Source organism: Eulemur rufifrons, chromosome 19 (genome assembly GCF_041146395.1).
Source record: "Eulemur rufifrons isolate Redbay chromosome 19, OSU_ERuf_1, whole genome shotgun sequence".
In the NCBI taxonomy this organism is placed as follows: Eukaryota; Metazoa; Chordata; class Mammalia; order Primates; family Lemuridae; genus Eulemur; species Eulemur rufifrons.
Window position 1 is genome coordinate 66821639 of NC_091001.1, and position 20052 is coordinate 66841690.

General features: G+C 38.6%; 1 protein-coding gene across 13 annotated transcripts in view; it reads right to left on the minus strand.

Moving 5' to 3' along the window:
- The window catches only part of EHBP1 (EH domain binding protein 1), a 322545-nt gene extending 306457 nt beyond the window's left edge, over positions 1-16088 (minus strand). For 5 of the 13 annotated variants that reach the window (XM_069494652.1, XM_069494649.1, XM_069494647.1 and 2 more), the window contains exons 1-2: positions 15656-15998; positions 14408-14810 (exon numbers count right to left, since the gene is read on the minus strand). In XM_069494652.1, coding sequence (XP_069350753.1) covers positions 14408-14511 — 104 coding nt within the window. In that variant the 5' untranslated portion in view covers positions 14512-14810; positions 15656-15998. The other 8 variants (XM_069494648.1, XM_069494646.1, XM_069494643.1 and 5 more) reach the window with 4 other exon arrangements.
- Between the last annotated feature and the right edge of the window lie 3964 nt (positions 16089-20052).

The window sequence follows — 20052 nt, forward strand, 5'->3', positions numbered from 1 at the left end:
CCTCAAAGTATTTCTCTCTAAAAGTTAATTAGTCCTGTGGTAGTTTTAACACATGTTCACAAACTCTTTGATACTTCTACTTCCAGTTGATACTTCTTCCAGGAGATGGAATTTAATTCGCCTCTCCATGAGTGTATGTTGCATTTAGTGACTGGTTTCTAATGAATAGAGTACGGAAGGGTAAAATAGTCACTTTAGAGTGTAGAAACTCCACAGACTAAGTGATAAAGGTGAATATCACCAGTGATAAGTCATGTTGATATTACATGCTCTCTAATACTATGTGTTACCTCTGTAGTATCTTCCCAAAATTCTGTAACCTCAGTCTAATCATTTAAAAAATATTAAACAAACCCAATTTCAGGGACCTTCTATAAAATACCTAATCAGTACTCTGCAAAATTATCGAGGTCAAGAAAAACAAGACTGAAAAATCGTCACAGAATGGAGGAGATTAAGGAAATAGGACAACTAAATGTAATGTGCTATACTGGATTATATCCTTGGACAGAAAAAGGATATTAGTGAAAAAACTGGTGAAATCCGAGGAAATCTGTAGTTTGCTTAATAGTATTGCACTAACATTCATCTCTTAGTTTTGATAAATGGCAATTGTAAATTTATTTACCTGAATTTTACCCAAAGGAAGCTGGGTAACAGGTATATAAGAACTCTCTATACTACATTTGCAACTCTTCTGTAAACTTATAATTATTTCAATAAAAGTTTTTAAAATAAATAAATTTTAAAAGTTATTTTATAAATTAGAGTACTCTTCAAATTAAAGCTGAACCATAAACTTGATTTCTAGACCCACTTATTGCATGAATAAATCCAGTTTCAATTAAGTTTAACTTTGAGATATGGTTTTATTTATATAGCTCTGCATTTAATTATTTTTGGAGAGGGAAAGAGAAGAATTAAAGATAAAGCTTGAGAGAGAATATTTGCATGTGGTAAACAAGATTTCAGAATCTTAAGAGAAATGGTAGAAGACTAGTAAAATAAAATAAGGACATATTCAAAACGTTAAATTATCATACTAAGTATACCCGATAAACAAAGAGGAACTACATACAGAAGGTTCATTGTAGAAGGATAATTACGGCAGTAGTATAGGCAAACAATCAGAAGAGGGTAGGAAAGCATTAAGGGCTATCAAAAAAGCCTACACTAGAAGTTCCTAAACCTTCTGGGTTTATAAGGCCCTTAAGAGTTGGTAATTTTTTCACAGACTCCTCCACCCCAGGCCAAAAGAAATACCTAACCATTCTGTTTATTAAATATTCAGGTACAAACAACTTAAGAAGGATATATATCCTAAAAACTTAGCACTTGTGTTGAACACTGCACAACTTCTCATACCTGAGAATCACATTGGAGACTGCCTCCCTCATTTCCTGTTCCACATAGATTTTCACTTGATACCTGCTTTTTGTCACAGCAACTACCCAAAACCCAGCTTTGCAAAATTATGGTATCATTGAAAGGAATGTAGCAATCTAATTTTGAGACTGCACTACTTCAAGCTAGTACAGTTGTCCCTTGGTACCTGTGGGGGATTGGTTCCAGGACCTCCCAAGGATACCAAAATCTGGGGATGCTCAAGTCCCTGATATAAAATGATATAGTGTTTGCACATAACCCATGCACATCCTCCGGTATGCTTTAAAGCAACTGTGGTCCCTAACCCTAGTTGCCAACCTGGGTACTAGTGGGTGGCCTGTTAGGAACAGGCTGAATAGCAGGAGGTGAGCAGCGGGCAAGCAAGCCAAGCTTCATCTGTATTTACATCCACTTCCCTTTGCTTGCATCACCTCCTGAACTCCACCTCCTGTCAGATCAGTGGTGGCATTAGATTCTCATAGGAGCATGAACCCAACTGTAAACTGCACGTGAGAGGGATCTAGGTTGTGCGTTTCTTGTGAGAATCCAATGCCTAACAACGTGAGGTGGAGCTGAGGCAGTGATGCTGCTGGGGTGGGGAGCGGCTGCAAATACAGATTATCATTAGCAGAGAGGTTTGCTTGTACAATAAATGCATTGCGCTTGAATCACCCCCCCAAACCCCCCATCCATGGGAAAACTATCTTCCATGAAACTGGTCCCTGGTGCCAAAAAACGTTGCGGACCACTGCTTTAAAGCATCTCTAGATTACTTATAATACCTAATACAATGTAAATGCTATGTAAATAGCTGTTATACTGTATTGTTTAGGGAATAATGACAAGGAAAAAAGTCTGCACATGTTCAGTATAGACACAGTTTTTTTTCTGAATTATTTTCCACCCACAGTTGGTTGAATCCACAGACGTGGAACCCACAGATACGGAAGGCTGAGTATAGTTTATGTGGTTTCCGACAGATACTGCTATGTTTCCGTCAAAACTTTTCAGCATCTCTTGGCACCCCTGGGAGTTCTCTGCAGTGCCTCTAGGCTCCTTGGCACATTTTGGAAACCATAGGCCTTGGCAAAAGATAGCAAAGGATGGAACCAAGGCAGTGGCAACAGAAAAAAATCAAAGTGAAAGTTAAGGCATACTTCAGCATAAAAAATAAGCAGATCTAGTAATGTTGCTTGAAGTACAATAAAAATGCAAGTACTTGATAAGATTCAAAACTTTTCTTAAAAAAATATTACTCTACCTTTAGCTATCCCTCAACAGTCTTTGCCTATATAGAGGAGAACAAACTAGTCTTGTCTTTAAATGAATGAATGAATCTGTCCAAGTGTTTATATAAATTTGACAGCTGTATATGTGGCATAGCTAAAACACATTGCTCTCATATTTAACTTAAAAAATATATAATCTCACAAATTAGCTGAACCACTGGAAGAATATTCAATTCAAAATTTTAACTCGGCCGGGCGCGGTGGCTCACGCCTGTAATCCTAGCTCTCTGGGAGGCCGAGGTGGGCGGATCCTTTGAGCTCAGGAGTTCGAGACCAGCCTGAGCAAGAGCGAGACCCAATCTCTACTAAACAAATAGAAAGAAATTATATGGACAGCTAAAAATATATACAGAAAAAATTAGCCGGGCATGGTGGTGCATGCCTGTAGTCCCAGCTACTCGGGAGGCTGAGACAGGAGGATCGCTTGAGCTCAGGAGTTTGAGGTTGCTGTGAGCTAGGCTGACGCCACGGCACTCACTCTAGCCTGGGCAACAGAGTGAGACTCTGTCTCAAAAAAAAAAAAAAAAAAACAAAATTTTAACTCAATAGATATTTCTGAGTATCAATAGGAATTGTCATCCAGCATCTGCCAAAGCTTTGCTTCTGACAGATATTAGAGAATCAAATGTGGAGTTCTAAAACCTAACTTGATGTTCTTAAGCAACCTACAAACTTCTAAAATGACAAATTTGCCAGTATCATCCCAGACCTACAGAATCAAGATCTTCTAAGGGACGTGGAAATCTCCATAACTGCAAAGCACCCCAGCAATTCTAAATATTAGTCAGTTTGGGAAACAACAGCTAAATCAGCACTGTGCAACAAAACCTTTTGTGATGATGGAAATGTTCCATATTTGCACTGTCCAAGATGGTAGTCCCTAGTGAGGGGCTAGTGAGCCCCTTGAAATGTAGCTGGTAGCCCCCTCACATATGGCTAGTGAGCACTTGAAATGTAGCTACTGTAACTGAAGAACTGAACTTTAAATTAAATTAAATGTAAATTAATTTAAATTTAGATATAAATAGCCACATATAGTTAGTTGCCCCTGTATTGGACAGCACAGAACTAGATTATTTATGTTAAATATCAATTCTTCTTAATTTTCCAAGTTGTACTCTTAGTTTAAATTGGATGATCAGAAAATTTGGCTCCTCAGCCAGATTCTCTCATAAAGGGTCTTCGTAAAGGGTCGACATAAATATTATCCAATTTAACAGTAGTTCTGCATCTTTTGTAGTTGGAGATTTTATCCAACATCATATACTTTTTTATAATAAAAATCTTTTTTGGATTAAGTTCTAAGAAAAGTCTCTGCAAACAAATTTATATACTTTCTTTAGCCAGAAGGTCTCTTACATGAGCCAGTGTGCTTCTCTTTTTGCCTCAGCTGCTAGTTAACTCAGAACCAAATCCAGTGTCCAATGGTAGCAACTCACTCCTCTCAAGTGCCTAGTATTGATAATATGTACTCTCTCTGCTCCTCTAAGACTATCACTGTTCTATTTATATCCCTAAATTAGTCAACATAGTGTTATTTTAAATTCTTAAGCTGACAAACTCTTTTGGATATAGGCAGGGTATCAACTTTTAAAGCGATATCTTCTTTGAGTTAAAGCCAATCTTTATAAGATTTTGGTTTTTGTTTGTTTTGTTTTGCTTTGAAACAGGGTCTTGCTCTGTTGCCCAGCCTGTAGTACAGTGGCGTCATCATAGCTCACTGCAACCTCAAACTCCTGTGTTTAATCAATCCTCCTTCCTCAGCCTCCCAGGTACCTGGGACTACAGGCACCCACCCCCACACCCAGCTAATTTTTTCTATTTTTTTGTGGAGAAAGGGTCTTGCTTTTGCTCAGGCTGGTCTCGAACTCCTGACCTCAAGCGATCCCCTGCCTCAGCTTCCCAGACTGCTAAATTACAGGTATGGGCCACCAGGCCCAGCCTTATAGGTTTTTATATTTTATTAAAACTATCTTCAAAATAGTAATACTGGGATAACTAAAACCAGGAAATTCAGTAAATCAAACTTACCAAAGAAAATCTTTAGATGACTATTAGCAAAGCTACCTAAAAATATCACTGTAACAGTGACCAATAAGACAAATACCATATATAATGACATCCTACAGTAATTTCACTGTCCCCATTTCACAAACTCAGTTCTACTCCTTTTAACAAATATGCAAAAGTCCTGATGCAGTATAAGAACACCCCTATTGAGCATTCAGTTCAAAATGCTTTGTGCAATTTTTCCTTTAGCACACTGAACTATTTTTATATCATACAGTGAACAACTTCAGTGGCTCTTTTGTTGAAATTTCCCACAAAATTAGAACAAACACATTTGATGCATCAATAGTACATTTCTAGAAATGCCTAAATTTAACTTAGTTCCTTGAGCCTTTTAATTGCAAAACTAATGTGAAACTAAACTAAATCATAAGAGAACTTCTTCATATAATCCCTTAAAATTTCATTTTAAAAAGCAACCTTTAAAATATGTAAACTAAGACTTGACAGCAAAATAATGTAAGAAAATTACATTTTTCTTATATTTTCTTCTTTTGTACTACAAAAAGATACAACTTACTCCCTAGGTTCATTAAAAAAAATTATGACAGGAAAAAATTTTTTTAAAAAAAACTGTCAAAAAAATACATCATAAATATCACAAATTGTTATGAAAGGACATACACACACACAGATACACATACCCAAGTGCCAGCAAATTCATTCTATTTTGGAGGAATTTAGTTTCCTTAGTCCTATACTTACTTAAAATGATTATAAAAAAGAAAGTTATAAAACCGTATGAATTGATTTCGCTAGGGAAGCAAAAATATGTAGTTCCTCTCCCCAAAAGCCAAAGTATTGTCAAAACTTAGCTCTCTTGGGCACTGCACATCTACTAGCATGCTCCCTGGTTTGCTCCTACCTCTCTGGTCACTCCAACCTCCTGTGCGAGTTCATCTTTCCCTAACACTCCTAAATGTTCAGGTTATATTTTCAGTCTTCTTTTCACCTACTCTACCCCTTCTCTCTAGATCTCTTCATCACTCATTGGTTAGATCAACACATAAAGATAATAATAACAATGGGTAACATTTACTGAGTGCCTACTATATGTCAGACACTGTTCTAATCCCTTTATTATAGGTATTATCTCACTTAATCGTTAAAACAACACTATGCTGAAGGCACTATTATTACCATCTCCATTTTATAGATGAAGTGCTAAGTGGTAATTTGCGGGAGGTCACATAGCCAGAAAATATATATTTGGTACATACACAGACCTTAATGTTCCCCAGAGCTATTCTAAAGTTTCTTTCTTTAGGGTTGGAAAACAGGAACAATGAATGGGCTCTTCTCTCCTCTGTTGTTTATGTAGTTAGACTACAGTAAAACTAAAACAATGGTTTAAAGGTTGAACATAGAGGAGACACAAAGGTACTAGACTGTAGATTCCCTAAACACTAGCTGCAGTAACTTCAATGATTTAGAGTAGGGGTCAGCAAACATTTTCTTAAAGGGCCAGTCAGTAAATATTTTAAACTCTGCAGCCACCCAATCTAAGTAGCAACTACTTAACTCTACCATTGTAGTATAAAACCCACCATTGACAATATATAAACAAGTGAAAATGGCTGTATTCCAATAAAACTTTAATTACAAAAGAGTCAGCTTGAAGTAAGACAGAGTTTGCCAACTCTTGATCTAGAGGCATATTGAGTCATGTGCCAAGGCAAGCGTGATGTAAACACAGCAATATCCTATTGTGGCATAAAGGGGCTCTGCTACATTCCTTAAAGAACCCAACACAATTGAATTTTGTAAAGCTGTACTTTACATGGAATAAACACTTAAACTCTGGATCAAACACTACATGTAACAATTCCAATTTTTTTAAAAAATCAGTCTATAAGACACTAATATAAAATTATGAACAATAAGACTTTGACAATTCACAACATAGAAAATAAGACTGCCTTATTTTATTTCAAGGAAGGTGTTCAAGATTCACATAACTTGCAACACAGTAAGTACTGCAACCTAACCTCTAGAAGCAAGCCTAGAAACTAGGCAACAATACCTTTCTTAGCTTACCTCGATTTTGCTGTCATCTATCCTTCTGCCCCATCTCTTTCCTCATACATTAAAGATTTTAGCAAATGACTCCCTGTCTTAAACATTTCTCCTCCCATTATTCTTGGCAACTTCAAGAGCCACATGGATAATTTGTCCCATACGTTGGCCTCTAAATTCCTTGACACCCTTTTACTTCCAAAAATCTTTTCCTCCATTCTATCTCAGACACCAACTGTCATGGTCACATACTAATAGCTACCGTCTCTAAAGAGGAATATGAGTACCTGGAAGATGCAAAAGATGATCCATTCAAATACAGGAAGAAATTCCACATAATTTTATTTTTTTTAAAGTACATTAAGGTGTGCTCATATTCAACGTATATAGCATTTTAGTTAAAAATATATTGGGATATGTGCTCATTTTTTTAAACTCATAAGCATATGTGATCCAAGGAGACACCACCTATATCTTGTCATAACATTAACCACATCCTCCACAACTAATCATCTCACTCTGGCTTCCACCTCCCATCTTTCCAGCTCACTGACTCTGGTATCCCAACCCCAACAATTCTTCAACCTCTTTAAATACTTGAAAGCATTATTCTCTTTACTTTTTCACTGCCTATTCTACCTTTCATGTCCTTATCTTCCTTCTTTTACAGCTTATATTCATTCCATGATTCATACTATAACCACTCCTGTATATTTGCTCTCAATTTCCTTGTCCGTATTTCTTTCAGTTATAAATTCCTGACAAAATCCAATCTTGGTCAAATATAACTCTGCCTATTCCACTCTGTACCCAAGTACTGAACAAAGTTGGATTAAAATATGCAAACTGGCTGGTTGCAGTCACTTTAAATTTATGATCACAAAGTTAAGAAGGTACTCAGCACTACCCAGCAATCCTCCCACATTTCCCTAGAAACTTCTTTCTCACACTTTGACAATTTCATACACCTTCTCTCAATCCTTCATCAACTCTGTCACCTTCCTCTCAGCTGATGATCTCTTATATTATTTCCCAGAGAAAACAGTATGTCCACATCCTCCCCCACCAAATCTACCAACCTACCTGCTTTTCTACCCATGTTGCACCTTCTCTACTCATAACAATGAATTGTCTCTGCTTCTACTTAAGCTTAACCTTTCCACCTGTGTACTGGATCCTCTTCTCTTTCTCTTACTCAGAGACTTTTCTCCTTAGGTTACCTCCTCTCCCACCACATCACGGGTTTTTCCTTCTCTACCAAGCATTTCCATCAGCATTCAAACACGCTGCAGTATCTGCCAAGCAAAAAATATATCTTGAACCCTGTCTCTCTCCAGCTGCTACCTAGTTCTCAGTTTTGTAGCACAATTTTCCAAGAATATCACCTAAACTCACTATGACCACTTCCTTTCCTCTAACCCAATTTAATCAAGCTTTCACCCCCAGCACTCCATTGATACCATTCCTCAAAATCATCAGCTCTTTCCACCTTGCCAAATCCACTGACCATCTTGCTCAATCTCTCAACAGTATTTGACACAGCCAAACATTCCCTTCTTGATACATTTTTTGCAACTGTGTCTTGGAAAACAGGCTCTCCTAACTTTCCTCCTACCTCACTACTGCTTGTTTTCAGTCTCCTTTGTTGGCTCCCCCTCTTCTTCCTCACCTCTCTGTGTAGAAGTGCCTCAAGGTTCAGTCCTCACAGTCCTCTTCTCAATTGTAGTATGTAGGTAGCACTTCTAACCGTGGGGTTACAGGTACATACTAAGAGGCTCCAACCTCTTCTCTCCCCTGAGTTTGAGACTTTTATAATTAACTGCTTGAGTAAGGTCTCCATCTGAATGTCCCAAACTTTAAGAAAAGCAAAACAGAATTCTTGTTTCTCCCTCACACCAAACTTTTTCTTCTGGAAGTGTTCCCCCATCCCTGTGATTAATATTACATTCACCTGGTTGCTCAGGCCAAAAACCTATAGTCATTATTGATGCATCTCTTACTTTAGATCATCTCTAATTAAACAGTAAGTCCTGTCAACTATACCTTCAAAAAACTGATTTTCCAGTAACATGGGTACATACATTTGTCAAAATTCATTGAACTATACACTTAAAATAGATGCATTTTACTGCATGCAAAAGTGTAAATTATACCTCAATAAAATATGATAGTGGGTGTGTGAGTGGGTGTGAAGGGCGTGTGTGGGTGTGTGTGTATTACCCACATATATCTAACTATTTCTCACCATCTCCCACTTTGCTGCTTGGACTATTGCAATAGCCTCCTAACTAACATACCTAACTCCCACTTTTACTTATGACAGTTCATATTCCACAAAACACACCAAAGTTTGTTTCCATCTAATTCTTTTTTCTTTTTTTAAAAAATTATTTCAAAAGTTTCTTTATAAGGTTCACATACCTCTGTATCACTCCATTAGATAGTCAACAGAGAAATTGTTGCTTAAGTCACCCAAAGAATTGGATCTAAAATGAATACTTCTCAATATAATTTGGCTTTCATAAAGTCAAGTTAACAATTAAAGTACACATAGCCTTCTAATGTCCAATGGGAAAATTAAACTGGGATCAGTTACAGAGAGCCTGCAACATCAGATTAAGGAGTTTATATTTTATCCAATAGGCCACTGTCACAAACTTAAACTCTGTAAAGAGCTACTTTTTTTACTTTTCAAATCCTGAAGTCACAAGATTTGCAAAGATGTATGAAATAATGGACAAAATAAGGAGTTACTTCCAGGGATATATATATATACCTTTTTGTATCCCTAGAGTTTTGAACCATGTGATTGTATCACCTACTTAAAATATAGATTATAATTAAAATTAAATTTTAAGACAAGAGAAAGGAATTCTTATATGACATAGAAAAATCAGAAACAAATAAATATATGACTTTTGGGAAAAGTTTATAGCACTTTCAATACTTTTAGTCCTCCTACCATAACTAAGAATTAGATGGAAGAAAGATAAACACATAGATAAAATATATTCATATGTGTAGATAATGGAGACACATAAATGCAAAATATAATACATGTTCATACATAATGGCTCATATCATATATTAGAGAGCTCTTACCAAAATTTAATTCTGCAACCTAGTTAAATTATCGTCATAATCACAACTTGCCAACTTTTGAGCAATTTCCTTAAACACCTGTATGGCCTTTGAGAACTCATATAGTAAAGATTTCTCTCGGAAATCTAAAGGCCTGGCAGGTGATAAAAGAACAGCAGAGGAAGTAAACTAAGAGAGAAATGACAGTACAGTCTCTTTCTTTCAAACTCATCTCCAGAGGCCAGTCTTACCACTTGCCAATGCCTACATGAGTTAAACCAAGATTAATAATTAAATGACCCAAGGACAACAATAAGATTGGGGAGTATAAACCCTTACCATCTCCAAATTTGCTACAGTCCCTTCATGTAACAATCAAGGAGCAATGAGGAATAGGACCTCATGTTATACTGTTTTTCTCTCAGATGAATAAATCTATTCCAGTTTTTGTTCCTAACCTAAGTTCCAGAACCACTGTACCCTGAAAGAATCAGGAAGTGGACCCTGTTGAAGTAAAGAAACACACTCCATATCAGCCAGGACAAAGGCAAAATATTATAAAACAATAAAGAGAAGTAGTTTGTGAAAGCAGAAATCTCAAATCCTCTCATCTACAGGATCCATTCTTGTTCAAGGGTAAGGTATTATGAGTTTGTTAATGGCCTTGATACCTAAAAAAAAAAAAAAAAATGGATCCTTAAACCCCTACCTTCATCCTGTTATCTGTCATGTCCAGGGTCATGCACTGTGTCAATGAGAAATGGGAAATGTTTCTCATCTCCCTGGCCACAGAAACAACACATTCTCCCTTGGAAACCATACCCTTGATTACCACTAACCTCTTCCATCAACATACTATTCCTTTCCAGAATCCCTTCCTATCTACCATCTTCAATCCTTTGTTTCAAATTCATGTAGAAGTCAGCATATGTCAGTATATTTTTAATATACTTTATCTTGGAGTCAAGAATGGGTACTTGGTAAGACCAAAAATACTATATTAAAATACTGATTCTTAAACTCAAATATGCATACTGTGGATCCTGTCAAAATGCCGATTCTGATTCAGTAGTTCTATGGCAGGGCTTGAGAATCAGCAGTTCTTACAGGTTCCAGGCATTGCAAATGCTCCTGGTGCTCAGAAAACACTTTAAGGAGCAAGGTTCGAAAAGGAAATGGCACCTATGTACACAGGGTGCCTCCAAAGGTAATCCCAATGGAATACAAACTGTTCTTTTTATACCAGATCTATTTTCTTATCTTAACACTTGCAATTTATCTTCAATGCTATTACTGATGCGTCTTTCCTTTTATTTAATCAGCATCTCTAGATTTCCTTCCTCTCCTTTTATTCTGCCATACTCTCAAAATAATACCTAAAACGTAAAAGTAAATGGTAAAAACATGTTCTTACTAAGTGCTCAAGTCTGTTTTTATTCTTATGTCCTTTAAATAGATTCTAATTGAGCACACACACATATCCAATAATTTAAGACTTCTCAAAAGGATCAAAATGAGGAATGGAAAAAAAATACACACAAGAAAAAAGAAAACTATTAGATGTAAGGGTATAAATTGGGCCTAATATATATCCAAGGACCCTAAGCAAAAGGACAACTAACTAAAAATAATTACAACAAAGTTTTATATAATAAAAATATTTTAAAGCTCTATTGAAAGACCCACTTATAAATAAAATTCCAGTACTTCAGACAGATACGTTATTCTATGGATATTATTACCTTGTTAGCTTTAACACATTAACTGCCATGTGAGTTGTATTTCACTCATGCTAGTTTTGAGCCTGGGGCCTCATGAAGCACATGTAACTCACATGTCTCTTCACCTTGGGAGCCACGTGAACTATTTTTCAAGTTGCATATAACTCACACACAGAACACAATAAAAAATAAGAAATTTTTCAGTAAATTAGAAAGGATCGTTTTGTTTTTGAAGTTTTTATTCTATTTTCATAATAAAACACAATGGCCCCAAGGAAAAAAATTTTTTTCTAGTGTGGCAGTCAATGTGTTAAATTATATTTGTAAACGAATGCAAGAAAAATTCAAAATATTTAGAACTATATGTCTGAAAATTCTAGGAGAACATCCAAACGCTTCTAGTGTTAAGTCCAGATCCTATCATAAGATCTAATCTAATAGAGGTACCAAAATGGCCATCCCTAAAATTAATCATACCCGCTATTCAATTGTAATCAAGTTAAATTTTCACTGTTGCATTCACCTTGGGACACAGTAGCAATAACTTAAATTGTTATTTAAAAATTAATAATTTAAATTGTTAAAAGCTCAAAGGGAAAACATTCCATGGATGTTGCAAATTGTGAGGAAGAAACTGATTTTCTAACTCATAAATCACCTGATATGTTCTATTTACCTTAAGAAAAGAGATTCAAATTTAACCATCTTAAAATTGATGCTCCCAGTATACCGCCAAGTTAAGAAATACTTATAATCAGGACCTTCCACATGTATTCCCCTATCTCAGTTAAATAATACACTCAGTCTTCCAACGCAGAAACGTGGATGTCAATCTAGACCTTTTCTTCTCCCTCATCCCCATCCTCCCCTGATCTCCAATTGAAATGACCACCAAGTCCTATACATTCTGTGTTCTATGTGTTCCTCCAGGCAATTCTCTCCATTCCCTTTGCTGCCTCATCCATACCTTTTTTCTCCCCTTGTTTACTACAACAGCTACCCTAAAATCGCTGCTTCCAGTCACCCTTTCCACTATGATCCTCACTCTACTGTTGTCCTGGTGATTTTCCAATAGCAAATCTAATGTCTCTTCTGCTCAAAACCTTTCACTATGTCCCTACCACCCACAGAATAAAGCCCAAGCCATTTATAACAGCACATAACTTTCCACATTTTGAGTCCTGCCTGGCTCTCAAACTTCGTATCCCACTGCACATCTCCATCCTACACTTTAAGCCCCAACAATATCAAACTACACTGCTTGAATTTCCAGAACACTCCATGTTATTTAATGCCTCCATGGTTTTGCATGGTTGTTGCTACAGTCTAGAATGTCCTTCACTTCTTCTTCTTGGCTTCTTAGACAGTACTATGAATCTTTCAAAACCCAGCTCAGATCCCAGGAAGTCAACCCAAGACCCCACCTCCTATACTTAAAGAGTTGATTATTTTCCCCAATCCCAACTTTGTACATAATGGCATTTACTGGGCACTTCCTATGTCCCTGACACTGTTCCAAGCATTTTACATGTATTAACTCATTTAATCTTCACAATTACCCTTCCTATGAAGTGGTACCATTATGATCATTGTGGATATGGACACCTAATCAGAGAGTAGTTAAATAATCTGTCCCTAAAGATACCCAACTGGATGGAGACAGATTAAAATCCCTACATCATATATATTTACATTATTGCACCTATCACAGTGAATTTATTTACATGACTGTCCTTAACACTGGACTGTAAACTCCTTGAGGGTGAGGATTATGTCATATTGGACACTAAACCCAGAGTGCCTGGTATAAAGTAGGTAATCAAGTGCGTAAATTTCTTGAATTGATTTTAAAATAACTTTCCTAACAAGTTCAAAAGAAAAGCATTCAGAAACTAGTTTCCAAATAAAATTCAAATATGCTATAAGAGTTCTAGAATAGAGCAAGTATTTTTTCACCTAAGAAAAAGGATATTAAAAAGAAGTTATTACAGACATGAGATTACAGTCCTTGTGGACAAAGAAATAGACTTATTTTGCAGTGCTACTACTTAATCGCCTCAATAAATCAAAACCCAAAGGACCATTTGCTTAAGATTATCTTTTTTCTCTCACTAAATAAGAATTTCTGTTGCTTATCATTCAGGAGAGTGAAAAGAAAGCCCTAAATTTACTTTGTTCAAGTGGAAAGAAACAAATCACAGACCAGCACTACTAATTGCTTCCTTAAATCCGACCAAGAATTGTATCCCATTAGGCAATTAAAATAAAATACAGTTGCCTGACTAAGCATTTAACAAAAGAATTTCTAAGGTTGTATGGACTGGCATTCCATTAATGAAATAACGAAAAATTCTTTATCTTAAGCAAAGAAAAATGAAAAAAAAAAAAAAAGAAAAAAGAAAATAGATGACCACAACCCTACAAGAACATAGACTTCTACATTAAAACGCTATTAAAATGTATGCATATATTATATTAAAATGAATGTATATGTTTACAATATTTCAGTAGCCATTCTTTGTCTCCTTAAAATTATAAAAATCAAAATTATTCTAACACTAATGATGAATGATGACCTCAAGACCATAAATCTACCATACTTAGTGTGCTCTCATAGTTACAGTCTTCTGAGCCATAATGAAGCACAGTAATTAAAAACCACAGGGGCAGTACCAACAGCAACATTGCACACCACAGTATTTGTAAGAGTAATCTGCACCCCGCCCAGCTTCTACACACTTGTGGACTACAGAAAGGTAAATCTGCTATCAGAAAACTCAAGAGTTTAGGTCACAGTGACTTTAGGCCATAGCACACCAAACTCTACCCCCAGGCACATCTTACCATTTCTTTGTACACTCAACCATCAGCTCCTGGTAGGAGGCCACAAACTGGAACTTGGATGCATGTTTTCCCACACGCTGCAGTCTCTTCCAGACTGAAGCCATGATGATCAGTCAATACTCTGGAGCAGTTCTGGGTTACCAATACAGCAGCTTTAATAATGCAGAGGGTCCAAAGCAAAGGAGCTTGTATGTATGCCTGTACTTCTAAGAACTCAACTATAACTTGAAATGAAGTTTGGGGTCTGTAAGTCTTCTCCCTGTTTCACAGGGTAAATCCCATCTTAGATGAATGGCTCAGTCAAGAACAGTATGATATACATGACAGGATGAGTGAGAGGAGGTTTCCTCATGGAGACATCACCATGCCACCTCAGGGGCTATATGACGTGTATTCTGGAGGACTGAAAAGCAAAACAAAGACAAAACAAGAAAGAATATGAGAGAAGCATGAGAAGTGACTAACTACCCATGTTAAATAACGCTGCAACAGACCACCCCAGTTCTCTGCACGTTTCAAACAATGAAGCAAAACACCAACATTAAAAACCAGTAGCATTAAGAATGCAAGACACCAAAGAAGAAATTACAATTCCCACTGAAGATGTGGAACAACACATCAAGTAATCAGCATCAACAACAATCAAGAGAGACAGTAAGTCGGGGCCCTACCTACCCCTCCTAGCATCACAGAAGGACGTGGAGAGCGGGAAAGTCTAGGGATGCTGGTTTATGTCCACCGCCAGTCAGGGGGAGGAGTGGAGTATTTTTAAATAAACTTTGTTTTTCAGCCAACAATTAATAGCCTCAAATCCCACAATATGTGCTTAGAACAAATTAGGGAGCGAGGAGGAATGCTGTTGTTCACTCGCCGGGAGAAATGGATGGTGAAGGAGGAGTGGAGGGAAACCTCAAGGCAGAGGGAGAGCAATGTCCCGGCTCCAGGCCACTTGGGCTTCCCTTCACCTTCGCTGCCAACCAGAGGGAAATGGAAACTCCTGCCTGGGCGTGAAGCAATGACCAGCCGGGCAAGTGGACTGTGCGGGGTGCAGTGCCTCCCTCCCCCATCCTCAGGGGAACAGTCCGCCAAGGCTCGTCTCCTCACGCACGGAGCCCAGACCCCTGCCCCCCAGCAGAGGCAGGCGGTGGCTAGTCCGCGGTCCCTGTCACCCGGACGATGCCAGAAGACCCCAGCCCGGTCCCCGAGCCCCGGCCCCGCCGCTCGTCCACTCCCGCCCCCTCCTCACACCTCTAATCCCGCTGTCGAGGTGAGTCTGGCCCCTTTCCCTCCTCAGAGCCGCTCCTCCGTCGCCGCCGCAGCAGCAGCCGCCGCCGCCGCCAACGAGTCCTCCATCCCCGCCGGAGCCACATGGAACAGCCAAGCCAGCCACGGCGCTCGCGGGAGCCGGAATCTGCAGCCCCTCAGGCGGACGGCGCCCCTCACGCCCGCCCCCTCCCTGACAGATCGCCCCGCGACCGTCCCCCACCCTACCAAACCGTGCCAGAGCCGCAGCTCAGCGCCCAGCACCCCCTCCCCCGCCTTCCTCCTCCGCCACCACCATCATTACCTCCCCCGCCGCACCTCTCACACTAACCCTACCCACGGCGGCTCAACCTCCGTCCGCCCGGCCGCCATTGGCCGGGCCCCGCGCATGCCCCGCCCACCTCGGCGGCCGGGCCTTAGCGCAACTGTGGCAGCTCATTGGCAGATTTGCGTGCCCATCAGAGGGGCTCCGCCTCCCCCCAGCCCTAGAGCTCGGGAGGTGTTTTTCCTCACTCGGAACGCGGCGCACGGTCTACCCTTCTTTTTAAAAAAATGGGAACTCACTAAGGACAATCCCGCCCATTCCTCTGATTGGCTTGGAGAGGGAAACGATAGGCGGGAGGAGTAAGGAGTGTTTACAGTCAACTGGAGGATGATTGCGAAAGATGGCTGTCCGTCAAAGGCGCCCCTGGGTGCCGGGCGGGGTTTTCTGGTTTCTGACGGTGATAGCAGAGGTTGGGGCTGGCTTTGCTGCAGCTGTGGGCTGTGCGGCTGCTGTGGTTTTCTATCCTGTTCTCTCATCTCCACCCTAGGACCTGGGTGCGCCTGCTCCTCCGCCACTAGCAACTAGGGTTTTTGCACACACAGACTTTTTTTCACCCAATTCCTCCTGGGATTTTCGCCTGACAAACTGAAGTAATGACCCTGCCAGTCCCATATCACCCCCCTCCTCCGTCTCCCCTTCCTCTCTCCCCCCACCGTCCAATATTCAGTCAGTTGGTCCTCAAGGGTATTAAGTAAACTGAGCTGGACCCAAAATGTTTACAGTACAATTTCTTCGTGTTCTGATTCTTCAACATTCCTTTGAATCTTGGTTTCTCCTTTGCATTGTCGGTCTCTGTTTCCTCTGTTAAGAACTGTGGATGGATTTGGGAGTGGCTAGCATATAAAAAGGGTGACTAAAGGCAAAAAAAAAAAAAAAGAAAGAGAATGAAATAATAGAAAGAATGTGAGGGCAGGGGTGCTTAAATTAACCTTGTTAAAAGAGCCAAGGACCTTTTTGAGACTATGAAAGTTATAGACACTTTCCCAAAGGGGAGAAAGTGTCCTATAACAAAAAAATTTGTTTTCAGTTTTAGGTGGTTCACAGACCTCCGTCTGGTGTAGAGAAAGAGAACAAAGATGAAATTTCAAGGGAATCCTAACTTTTTTTTTTTTTTTTTGAGACAGGGTCTTGCTCTCTTTCTCAGCCTGGAGTGCAGTGGCCTCATCATAGCTCACTGCATCCTCAAACTCCTGGGCTCAAGAGGTCCTTCTGCCTCAGTCTCCTGGGTAGCTGGGACTACAGGGTGGGCCACCACTCCCAACTAATTTTTTAAATTTTTTTGTAGAGACTGGGATCTCGGTATGTTGCCCAGGCTGGTCTCAAACTCTTAGCCTCAGGCAATCCTCTTGCTTCAGCCTCCCAAAGTGTTAGGTTTACAGGGGTGAGCTATGGAACCCAACCAGGAATCCTCACATTTAAGGAATAAGCACAGTAAAGTGGAAAAGAGACTGAGAAGGAATGATCAGAGAAGTAAGAGCACCCAAAAGCAATGGGCTCTTTTTGGAAAAAGAGAGGGAAGTTAACATGTGAAAAGAAAACAAGATGTACACTGGAAAAAATTAAGGGTCATTCTAAATCTTTCTAAAGTTGGAGAGCAGTGTGCATGGACAAAGTAGCTTGAAAGATTTTACCATCTAGGGAAGGATTCTTTGAGTGACAGGAAGGGAGGGCAGTGGTGAGGGAGATTTGAGCACATCTGTAGACATTAGGGGCAAGAGAAAAGGGGAGAGATATTGAATAATCAGGAGGGATGGGGAGACAGATGGAAGGCTTGAATTCAGTATCTAATTGTATTTCCACTTTCAGTAAATAAAGTGATCTATTAATAATACCACAAGAACACATTGTACATTTTACAGAAGAGAGCATAGTTATATCACTTATTTTGCTACAATCTTAATTCTAAAATATTAAGATAAACATAATAATTATATTGATTCTTATTTTATATACATCTTAGAGTTCTCTGATATCCTTCCTAAGTGGTTTACTAAGTCACTACAACCTACAGCCATTATGATCTCATATGGTAATATATTCTGTGTCATTAATAGGCTTTAAGTGTATGGAGTTTTTTAATGGCTAATTTATAGAAATAATCACAAATTATTTTCATCCAAGTTGCCCTTCACAAACAACCCACATGAGGATCAGAAGGTTTTTGCACCCTGGTTATTACTGTTCTTCATAAGTTCTCCAACTTTCTCATGTGGTCATCCTGGTTTGTTTTAATCGTCTTTCCCTTACTCAAGGAGAGAGAGAGAGAGACTTTATTGTAAAGAAATTATCTTAAAAGCAATGAATTTTAACAATGACTGTCTTTCTTTTTTTTTAAAAAAAAAAAAAAAGGAGGAGGAGTGCAGTGGCTCACCCCCCTAATCCTAGCAAGGCAGAGACCAGATAGCTTGAGGCCAGGAGTTCCAGACCAGCTTGAGTAACATAGGGAGGCCCTGTCTCCAAAAAAAAAAATAGAAAAATAAAAATTAGCTAGGCGTGGTGGGGCGTGTGTGTATTCCCAGCTACTTGGAAGGAGAGACAGAAGAAATTGCTTGAGCCTGGGAGTATGAGATTGCAGTGAGCTATGATGATGCCACTGCACACCAGCCAGGGTGACAGAGATTAAATATATAAATAAATAAGTAAGTAAGTAGGATCTCTAGGGAATCTTCCTCAAGTTGTGGAAAATTTCAAGAGACTGATAGTTTCTTATAAGACAGCTCTTCTTTTTTAGAAGATGTAAATTCTTAGATGTCTTACATATAAACTCTTCTTTTTCATTCTAGACACCGAGGTAGTTAAGAAGAGACCAAGGTTAGAACTGTTTACTGAATAAGTCAAGGAATAAAGAGCAGACCTTGACGTTGTTCTGCTGCTTAACTCAAGTTCCTAGGCAGTCTCCTGGAGGCCCCACAAAGTAGCTACTTCTTCCGCCTATAACTTTTTAAATAACCTGTCTACTAACTAAATTTATTGAAGAAGCTTAAATATAGACTATCTTAAGATCTTTTGGTCTGCTTAGCTGATAATTACTGAATACCAACTGAGTACTGATTTTGTTAAATACTATTAATAGTACCTGAAAGTTACAGTTTCTGTTTGGAAAATTTCAGAAACAGATGGACAGCTTCTTAAATTACTTAACCTCTCTGAGTCCCAGCTTCTTATTCTATAAAGCAAATAATCATCCCTACCTTTCTGGCATGATGAGAAGATGGAAGATATGTGCATAAAGTGCCAGGCACATAGTAAACAGTGAAATGGTAATGCTATTGTGCTTGATAGCAAACATAAACAGGCAAGAAAAAACCTAAACAGACCTTCAAGAATACTTGGGCAATATTTATTTGTTTAGTATTTAGATATTTAGAGGTTTATTACCAAACATCACTACCTCAAGGACTAAAGACTCTGAAACAGTACATTTAACATTATTCTTTTCCCATTAACTCAGTTGGTACAAAGAGTAGAACACCAATAATTTATGTAGCCTCAGGATTTTGCAATAATTACTAAGAATTGACTTACCCACAATCCTCATGACCATTCCTCATGCCATACATTAGCTGCGATCTCTTGTCATGCTAGAAGTTACTTTTTTCTCAAGGCCCCCATTTCCCCTGCCTACCAGCACATATATTCTACTGGTCCTCCTTCTTCTAGGATTGCCCATTGTGTTTCTGCCCCTTTCTAATCCCCTGTTCACTCAGGTCCTGATTTATCATCTCCTTATCTGCATGTAATAGACCTGTGGATGCAACTTACTTTAATTGTCCTCTCCATTTGACCCAGGTTGTTGATTGCAAAATTTTATAAATGTTTTAGTAATACTTAACAGAAGACTCAACATTTAAAGTAATTTTAATTTTGCCTTTAAATATCATCAAGCTTAAAATGAAGATAGAATACAAAGAAGTGGAAAATGCCATCCAAAAACTTTAAATCTTGTCTGCCTTGACAGTTTTGAAAATGACAGAAATTATTTTCAATAAAGCAGCTTTTCTAGTTACTGTTTCAGAAACCCCAAAATGGAGGTTCTAGTCTATGAAATTCAACCATA